The 8,481-nt window shown below is 57.3% G+C and overlaps 1 protein-coding gene across 2 annotated transcripts; it reads right to left on the reverse strand.

Moving 5' to 3' along the window:
* Nucleotides 1-695: 695 nt before the first annotated feature.
* On the reverse strand, nucleotides 696-4,410 carry LOC116959845 (elongin BC and polycomb repressive complex 2 associated protein). Of its 2 annotated transcripts, none has more exons than XM_042787379.1 (2): nucleotides 4,327-4,410; nucleotides 696-3,234 (listed from the first exon to the last, which is right to left on the reverse strand). In XM_042787379.1, exon 2 carries the CDS (start codon nucleotides 2,966-2,968, stop codon nucleotides 737-739), a length of 2,232 nt encoding a protein of 743 aa, XP_042643313.1. In that variant the 5' UTR covers nucleotides 2,969-3,234; nucleotides 4,327-4,410; the 3' UTR covers nucleotides 696-736. The 2 variants fall into 2 exon arrangements, with proteins under 2 accessions (XP_042643313.1, XP_042643312.1); XM_042787378.1 differs by lacking the exon at nucleotides 4,327-4,410 and adding an exon at nucleotides 3,588-3,605.
* Between the last annotated feature and the right edge of the window lie 4,071 nt (nucleotides 4,411-8,481).

The following is an 8,481-nucleotide window of genomic DNA, read 5'->3' on the forward strand; positions in this document are numbered from 1 at the left end:
TTTCTCTCTGCGTGTGATTATTATTAGTTTAATCCAATGCCTTTATGGAGGAAAAGGGAGAAATTAGATCTATTCTTTCCAAGGGTTTTTGGCATAGGGGGGTGGGAAGGGGCGGTGGGAGCGGGGCCGGGCGCTGCGGGCCGGGGTGAGCTGTGCGGGGCGGCGGGAGCCCCTGCGACCCCCCCCGACCCCCCCGCACTCCCCGACCCCCCTGCCCGGCGCATCCCAAATCCCTTCGCTGAGAATAACCCATCGCTTTTGGCAGCGGGGCGGGGGGGATGGGGAGAAGGCGTCCATCCGCCGCCCCCTCGGTTTGCTGGCGTGTTTTAGCTTCATTCCCTTACAACTCATCGCGAAACTAATAGCGGACCCTGGCATGTACACGGACAAATAAAAAAAATAATGCTGCCCCTCTCCGGGCAGAGCGGGGAACCCCCCCGTCCTGCCCCCAGCCGAAGACGGGCACACACTCGCTCACACCCCCCCGAAAGACTCCCACAGCCCCCGGATCCCGCACGGCTCCTCCGAGCACCCACGCCCCTGCCCGGGACCCCCAGCTCGGGAGGCCCAGGGGCTCGGCGGGACCGGGGGGGCCCCGCTCCTGCCCCACACATCCCCCCCCGGCCCCCGGGGGTCCCCAGCCCGGCGCGGCCCCCCCCCGAACCCTCCCCCCCCCCCCCCCCCCCAATCTCTCATCTGTTGCATGTAAACCTTTCCTCCGGGCCGTCCGCTGTCCTTAGAGATCCTCCAAGCTACAGCCCCGGAATTTGAGGCTGGGGGGCACCGGGATGGCGTTGCCCCCCAGGTGCCAGCTCCACAGCGGGTGAGTTTTGGAGAGGGCCCAGGAGTTTTTGACCCCCAGGGAGGAGGCAGGACACAGGTCCCCATCTTCCCCCACGACCAGGGAGGGAGTACAGGGGAAGTTGCCCATAAGGCTGAAATTCCGAGGCGGGGTTGGCCCGGCGCTGCCGAGGCGTTTGCAGTGAGTGTTTCCCTTTTTGGCATTCCTCCTTTGAGTCTTTTGTGGCCTCCCTTTAGAGGAGCTCTGTTGCCTTTCTGCCTCAGCGCCTCTGGCAAGGCGTCTGCGCTTGGCATTCCTTTCCGAGCCATTGCCTTTCAAAGCTTTGTTTGACAAGGTGCTGGGGCTCTCTGCTCTTTTGGAGCCGGGGGATTTGAGCTCTGCAGCTTTACAGGGCTCCGTCCTCCCTCCGTGGCGTAAACTTTTCCCGTCCAGGTTGAACCCTTTGGCGTAACACCACAGCTTGGATTGCCGGATCAGCCGGTCAAAGTGCTCCCGCCGGGGCTCCCCCGTTTCCCCCGGGGGGGCCGGGCCGAGGCTCCCCGCCAGCTCCTGAGCCGGGGGCTGCGGGGCCGAGCCCGGGGCCGGCTCTTGGGAAGGCGCTCGCCCAGCTAAAGCTCCACTTTGCCTCTCTGCCTGGTCACTGGGGCCTAACGAGGCTCTATTGTTCGAGGCATCTTTGTGCAAATCCTTCCCTTTGGCGCAGGGCTCCGCGTCCCCAAAGCCTCCCTCCTTTTGTTGCGGAGCCCCCCCAGGGGTGCTGCTCGGGGAGGGAGGGGGAGAGGAGGAGGAGGAGGAGGAGGAGGAGGAGGAGGAGGAGAAGGAGGAGGAGGAAGGGGAGGCCTCCTGCTTTGCGTAGAGCTCCGGCACCGGCTGGGCCCCCGAGCCCAGGGCTGGAGTCGGGCTCAAACTTTCCAAAGTTGATGCTCGCAAAGTCCTGGCCCAGAGGTGCTGCGAGAGGAAGAGGAGGTTGGGGTCGGGGCGCAAGGCTTTGCCCAGGCTCGGGGGGGGCTCGGTGGGGCGCTCCTCGCCGAGGGGCTCCCGGGGGGGCTGCGGCTGGAAGCGGGGCAGAGCCGCCTGCCTGTACCGGGTGCTTTGCACCGAGTCCCCGCTGCACAGCGAGCTGCTCTCCGACTCCGAGGAGCTGCCTTCCTCGCTGCTGCACGAGCTGTCCCCTTCCTCCTCCTCCTCCTCTTCCTCCTCCTCCTCCTCCTCCTCCTCCTCCGACGAGTCGCTGGAGGTGGCGGGACTGGACCCACCGAAGTCCAAGCTGGAGTCCGAGTCGCTGGAGTAGCCGGCGGAGGTGCCCTGGCGCTTGGAGCCGGGGAAGACGGAGGAGCGGCCTTTCCTGGGGACCGCGGGCCCCTTCTCCGCCGGGAAAAGCCCCTTCCCGCAGCAGGGCCCCCGCTTGCGCCGGCCCGGCTGGGCGAGCGCGGCCGCCTGCGCGGCGGGCTGCGCGGCCGCGGGGTGCAGCAGCGCCAGGTCGCGGGGGTACCCGGCCAGCACCCCGGCAAAAACCCCTCCTCGATCCCCCAACCCGCAGTCCCTCCGGCCCCGGGGGGGTTTCTGGAAGGCGGGGAAGGCCCTGTGGAAGGGCTGCGGGAGCAGCGCGGCCGGCGCCGAGCGCGGCTTGGGGAAAGCGGGGGGCAGCTTGGGGCGGGCGGGGGGCGCGGGGGAGCAGCAGCCGCCGGCTCGGCAGGGCGGCAGGAGCGGGGGCCGGGGGCAGGGGAAGAGCTCCCCCGGGGCCGGCAGCAGCAGCTGCTCCCTCCTCTTGCTCTTCCTCTTCCTCTTCCTCCTCCGGGGGCTGAGGCTCTTGCAGGAGGTGCACAGAGCCTCCAGGTCCGCCTTGGAGATGAGGGAGCATTTCACCGCGCGGGTGGGCACCGAGTTGATGGCTTTGAGGGTCCGGAGCTCTTTGAGATCGCAGCGTCGGCTCTTGATCTTTAAGGTTTCCATCTTCTTGCTGATGGTGGTCCTGGGGATATCCTTAAACAGGTCGCTGAGGACCTGGGCCAAAGCAAACATCTGGGTGCCATTGATCTGTAAGTATCCCAAGTTTATCCCTTCGATTTCTTGATAGCCAGCATGAAAATCCCCCGGCCTGGCTTCCCCATTGTAATCCATGGTGGCTGGAACAATTCCGAAGGTCCCTTCGCAGGTCAGGAACATTTTGCAAGGAGCATTTACTTTGTCTCTTTCAAAGGGGGCATTGAAAATAAGGACATATTTGTTTCCACTCCCTGATCACACACATCCCTACCCCTCCGGAGAGGTGGGGGAAGGGGGAGGGGAGGAAAAAAAAAAAAAAAAAAGGGAAAAAAAAAAAAAGCCAAAGCAGTCGATCTCCCTTTCAAACGCTCCAGTCAATGGTTTGCAACATCTTCCAAACACCCAGTTCCTCCGCCTGTACCGGGGCTTGACTCCTCGTCTTCCCACTCCCCAGCAAAAAAAAAAGAAAGAAAAATAAAGAAGTCAAACATCTTGCATCCTCCAGGCTCCCCACGGCCACCTCCCACCCCGCGGCCGCGCACCCCACCTTCCACTTCAAAAATAATCTCGAGGAGGGGGGGGGGGGGGGTGAGGGGGGGGGCGAGAGAGGGGGGAAGGAATCAACAAGCACAGCCCCCCCCCAACCCTTTGCTGTGCGAAGCCACTGAGATGCTTAAGCAAACAAAGCTCCCGATATAAAGGGGGGGGGGGGGGACGGGACGGGACACGGAAAAATTGTAGCGGGGGGGGGCTGGGGGCTGGGAGGCGGGGGAGCCCCGGGGCTCCGTGCGGCTCCCACCTTCCGCGGGCTCCGCACTCGCGGCCCCGCCGCCGCGCACGGTATATCCTAGGGAACACCCCACCGCGCCGTCCCCGCCACCCGCCAGCTGATTGGGCACTCCAGGCCTGTGATGTCATAAAACCCCAACATTTCACACGCACACCCCCGCGCAAAACCTCAGAAACCCTGGGGCGGGCCGCGCAAGCCCCGCGCAAGCCCCGCGCAGCGCAGCTCCCGGGCGCGCCCGCGGCCCCACCGCCCCAACACCCGGCGCACACAATAGAGGCAGCCTTGGGTGGGTTTGGGTTGATTTTTTGTTTTGTTTTGGTTTGTTTTTTTCCCTTAAAAAAAAATAAATATCACAAATTACACTGTATTTGCGAGGTGGTTTCAGCGCGGGTGCCTCCGCTTTGTTTCCGCGTTTTAGCTTCTTTTTTTTTTTTTTTTTTTTTTTTTTACGTAGGGTTGTTTTAAGGGAGGTTGCTGCGCCTTCCCAAATCTGCCCGGGTTCCTCTGGGATGGGGGTGTGTACGTATATATTTAATAAAGCGTGAAAAATATTACTCTAAGCGAGTTGTTCGAAACCATTGACTCCGCAACAATTCATCCTTCAACCCGGAGTGGAATGCTTATTAATTGCCAATTACTGTATTTATTATCTGGAATGAGCACGGGCTGGAGCGCGCTATCAACAATAACATCGGCAATATGTGCAAATAAAAGCAATGCAAAGATATTTATATTCCTTTTTACTCACACACGTTCTTTAATCACTTCGCATCTTTTTCTTCCAAACTCTTTCTTTTTTTAAAAAAAAAAAAAAAAAAAAAGGAAAAAAATTCTTTTGCATGCCTTTTCGCTGCTTAACTTTATTTCAAAGTTTAAGTCCCAAGATTTCTTCGGCATTTGGTAGCTTGCTCCTGCCTTACAAACCAGGCGATGTTTTCCCAAAAGCAGAACTGCAGATTTCTGTCTCCAAGGGGGGAAAAAAAAAAAAAAGCAAAAAAAAAAAAAGCGCCTCAACCCCTTATCCAGCCCGGAGCTCCATTGTCCCGTCCCCTCTATTTCTTTATAAACCTGAAGCTACTTAAGCGAAGTGAGTGGAGCCGCGGAGGCTGGACCGAGGGATTTTAACTCTCTGCTCAGGAGGCTAATTTTGGGGAAACAGTTACCTCGGAAACCTTTCTGGGGGAAGGGAAGCTGCAGCTCTGCAGCGCATGCTGTTCCCTTTCAAGCTTCGTCTGTCTCCCACATGAGAAGTTGCTTTTACTCTTCCTCTGCTTTTTTTGTGGTTCAAATGGCAAAATCTGAGTAATTTGATAATAATAATTTGTTAAACTATATGTACAATCAACCACAAATGATCCCGATTTAGAAACAATCCCAGAGGAGGAGGAGGAGGAAGCGCATTCCTGAGTATGCGTGTAAAAAAAAATTTAAAATAACTCCAACATCGCCTTTAATTTGGGAGCGGAGATCACCTGATTTGTTTTTACCTCCTCGCCGGCTGACGGGAGGGGAGCCTCCCGATGCCAATCTCGATTCCGCGGGGGGAGGAATCCCTGCCAGGGCTTCCCCCCCTCCCCAGCACCCATGGGCGCACCCCCCTTCCCCCCCCCCCCGCACACACTTGGCCTTGCTGCGAAAAGCAAGTAACCCCCTTTTCCCCATCTGGCTGCATGAAACCACCACATTTCACCCTCGTTTTCCACAGGCAAGAGTTTCCTGTGAGTAAAGGTCTGCCGGCCAACACAAACACCAAATTCCTCTTTGTTTGGGCAGAGGGGAGGGGGAAGAGTTTGCATCGCGATGGACGGCAAGTGGCCGGTGAGGGGACACTGCGGCTCGTTGCCGTGGCTGTCGGCGTGGCTCACTGCGAGGGACCACAAAAAGTCCCGTTCGCAGCCAGCCTGGAGTTTCCCTTCGCAAATATAAGGGAGATCCTGGGTATTTTTCTTTCCACAGAAAGCCAGAGCCATTTTACCTATAGGCTGAGCTTCGCTCCGTGCCAGGCGGGAGGAGGGGAGCGTGGGGTGGGGGGAAGGAGCTGGCGGAGAACATCCCCGTCCGATGGGGCTGATGCAGCCGGGGGAGCTGGGGGTGGTTGTAAGAAAATACAAGTTCGAGCAGCGCAATAAACTGTTCCCGATCGCTTGTGGGGCTTTAGAGGGGACCCGGAGCCCCCCTGATCTCCGGCCAGGAGGAAACAGGGCTCGGCAGAATGTATGGATACGTCATTTCCCAGTAAATCTCTGTCAAAAGGAACACAAATAGACAATATTTTGGCCGTGGATAAAGTTCAATAGTGTGTGTGTGCTGACGTCTCTATAGGGACGCAGAGGTGGGACATATAGATACTTTGCAAATCCGTGTGTGTGTGTATATATATATATATATATATAATGTATATATACAGTGGTGGGCAGGGTCCTCGCGGCCAGAGCGGTGGTTCACAACCAAACGCGTTTTAATCACACTGTAAGCGCCCGGTGTTTCTGCTATAGGCGTCGTTGCTGCTGTCACAGTGGGTCCCCCACTGCCACGCACAACGCTGAGCAGAATGGCCCTTGCTATAGCACCTTCACCCCCCGATTTATAAATGTATGGACGAGATGGTCGTTATTAGGTAGACGGTGGCTTTTACACTTCTTTATTGTGAGGGTGGCTGCAGGCCTGATATGGAAATGGCCACGGAATGGGCTGCTCCGTGGGTCCCACGCGAGGGCTGGGGGCGAGGGGGCTGTGCCGGGGCGATGAGTGGGGCTGACCCATCCCCAGCGATGTATATTTGTATATTTGTGTATCTGTCTATTTATATATCTATATGTTTGTATATCTGTCTATTTGTATATCTTTATATATTTGCATCTCAGCCCAGCTACTGCTTCCCAGGGCGGGAGGGGGGGTTCCACCCTCCCCCCCCCCCCCCCGGACGACAGGACAATAACCCGGGGATCCCCGCGGTAATCTTCACCCGTGAGGCATCCCCGGGAGATTTCTGCCTCGTAGCTGTCAGGGCTGGTTGTTTCCGCGGGGAGCGATAGGAGTTATCAGGTTGTGGGGGTACCCCCATTTCCAGGGGATCCCGGAGGTGCAGGACCCCCCCTCCCTCCCACCCCTCTGCCGCTGGGGCAGCGGAGGAAGCTGGGGGGGAGGGGTGTGGGGGGGTGTTAGTCGAGAGCGAAATAAAAGAGCGGGGGGACTTCTCAGGTTAACTTCCTCCGGTAAACTCATCCCCACGCAGCGCCCCGAGTGGGCTCCCTTGTCGATAAGGTGCGTTTCTGCCTGACGCGGAAGTGCACACGCACACGGCGGGCGCCCACGGGTGCGGGCGAGGCGCTGCGCGGGAGGAGGAGGAGGAGGAATGGGGGGGGATCCAGATCCACGCGCGTCCGGGTGGGACCGGGACGGGACGGGGGGATCCGTCCTGCGCGGGCCGGGGTCGGCTCCGCACCCCCCTCCCGGGGCTTTCGGGCGGGGACGGAGCAGGAGCCGCTGCAAACCTTCCCCGCGGGCGCGGAATGCAGCGCGGCCGCGCAGCAGCGCGGATCCCTCAGGCTGTGGCTGAGGCTTCCCGTGAGGTTTCCACGTTGATTTCTCGGTGCTTTTTTTGTTCTTTTTTTTTTTTTTTTTTTTTTTCATTTGACCTGGTGCAAGAACACCAAAGGTTGGAGGAAGAAAATAATAATTAAAAAAAAAAAAAAAACAACAAACACTTGAAGCCCAAAAATATATTTGAGTTGCACCAGTTAAGAAGTTTTAGGGGCTGGGGCTCTTCTGCGTGGGTTGTGCACGGTGTACACGAGGTGTCTCAGAGTGGGGGGGGCGGGGGGGGGATTGGTTTTGGTCTGAGAGCTCAAATCTCACTTGTGGCTCTCCCAAGTTCATCACCCCTCGTAGAAAGCAGGAGAGGGGGGAGATATGTGCAAAAAAAAAAAAAAAAAAAAGCAGGTGCCAGCAGAAAAACAGGAGAGATGGTGGTGGTGGGAGCAGGGGTGAGGGCAGGGAGTGAGTGGGGAGGAATTCTCAGAGCAGCTGGCACTTCGGGACCATCCATCAGATTTACCAGGAAAAAAAAAGTGATTAGAAATGAATATTGGCCCAACTGAATTATCTAGATTGCAAAGAATCGTTTGATTTACTTTCTTGCCTTGGGAGAAACAAATCGCAGAAAATGAGGCGGCCAAAATGATGCCCCGATCCCTTCACGCAGAGATCCCCAAAGCGAGGGACAGCCTGGCCGTGCCCCTAAACCCCTCAGCGAACGCTCCCCACAGTTCCCAGCTGGAAACCTACAGGAGAGGCTGCGATTTCCCACCTTCCCGCTGCTCGTGGGGCAGGAAGGGCCTAGTGCTCCCACCGGGAGACTCGGTCTCAAATACGAGGGGTATTTTCAAGGAAAATATTGAAATTCTGATTTTTGGGGGGGTTGGTTTGTTGTTTTTTTTTTGTTTTTTTTTTTTTTAATTTCAGTATATAAAAGACCTACAGGCAGCTCACTGCGACTGGGGGAGCTGAAAGCAGCCCAGCACCAGGCACTGCTTAAACCCCCCAATATTCTGATCAGAGGCAGTTACTCCTGACAGGCACTTAAGCTGTCCAGGATGAAAATATTTCTACAAATCACTTGGTGCACTGGCCTTTTAAACGTCTCTGGTACATTTTACAGGCTACAGGAGGGAGCTGGAGAAGCAGACCCAAACCCCACCAACTCAGCCTGCAGGACAGACAGACGGATGGGCCAGGGCCAGCCTGGAGGAAAAAAATACCTCCTTCACTTTGGGGTGGTGGGTGGCTTCGTAACTGCTCTCCAGGACCCACCTTTATGCTGCCAGAGATTGCTAAAATGCTCCCAGATGCACTCAAAGGCAGATATTCCCTCCCATTCACATGGGTTAGGCTTATTTTTCAG

The sequence above is a fragment of the Tyto alba genome, unplaced genomic scaffold, assembly GCF_018691265.1.
Source record: "Tyto alba isolate M040663 unplaced genomic scaffold, T.alba_DEE_v4.0 Super-Scaffold_12, whole genome shotgun sequence".
NCBI classification, from domain to species: domain Eukaryota; kingdom Metazoa; phylum Chordata; class Aves; order Strigiformes; family Tytonidae; genus Tyto; species Tyto alba.

What these genes read in the sequence shown, in the direction of transcription:
- LOC116959845 (XM_042787379.1), bottom strand. Translation starts at nt 2,968, where the DNA reads ATGTTCCTGACCTGCGAAGGGACCTTCGGAATTGTTCCAGCCACCATG.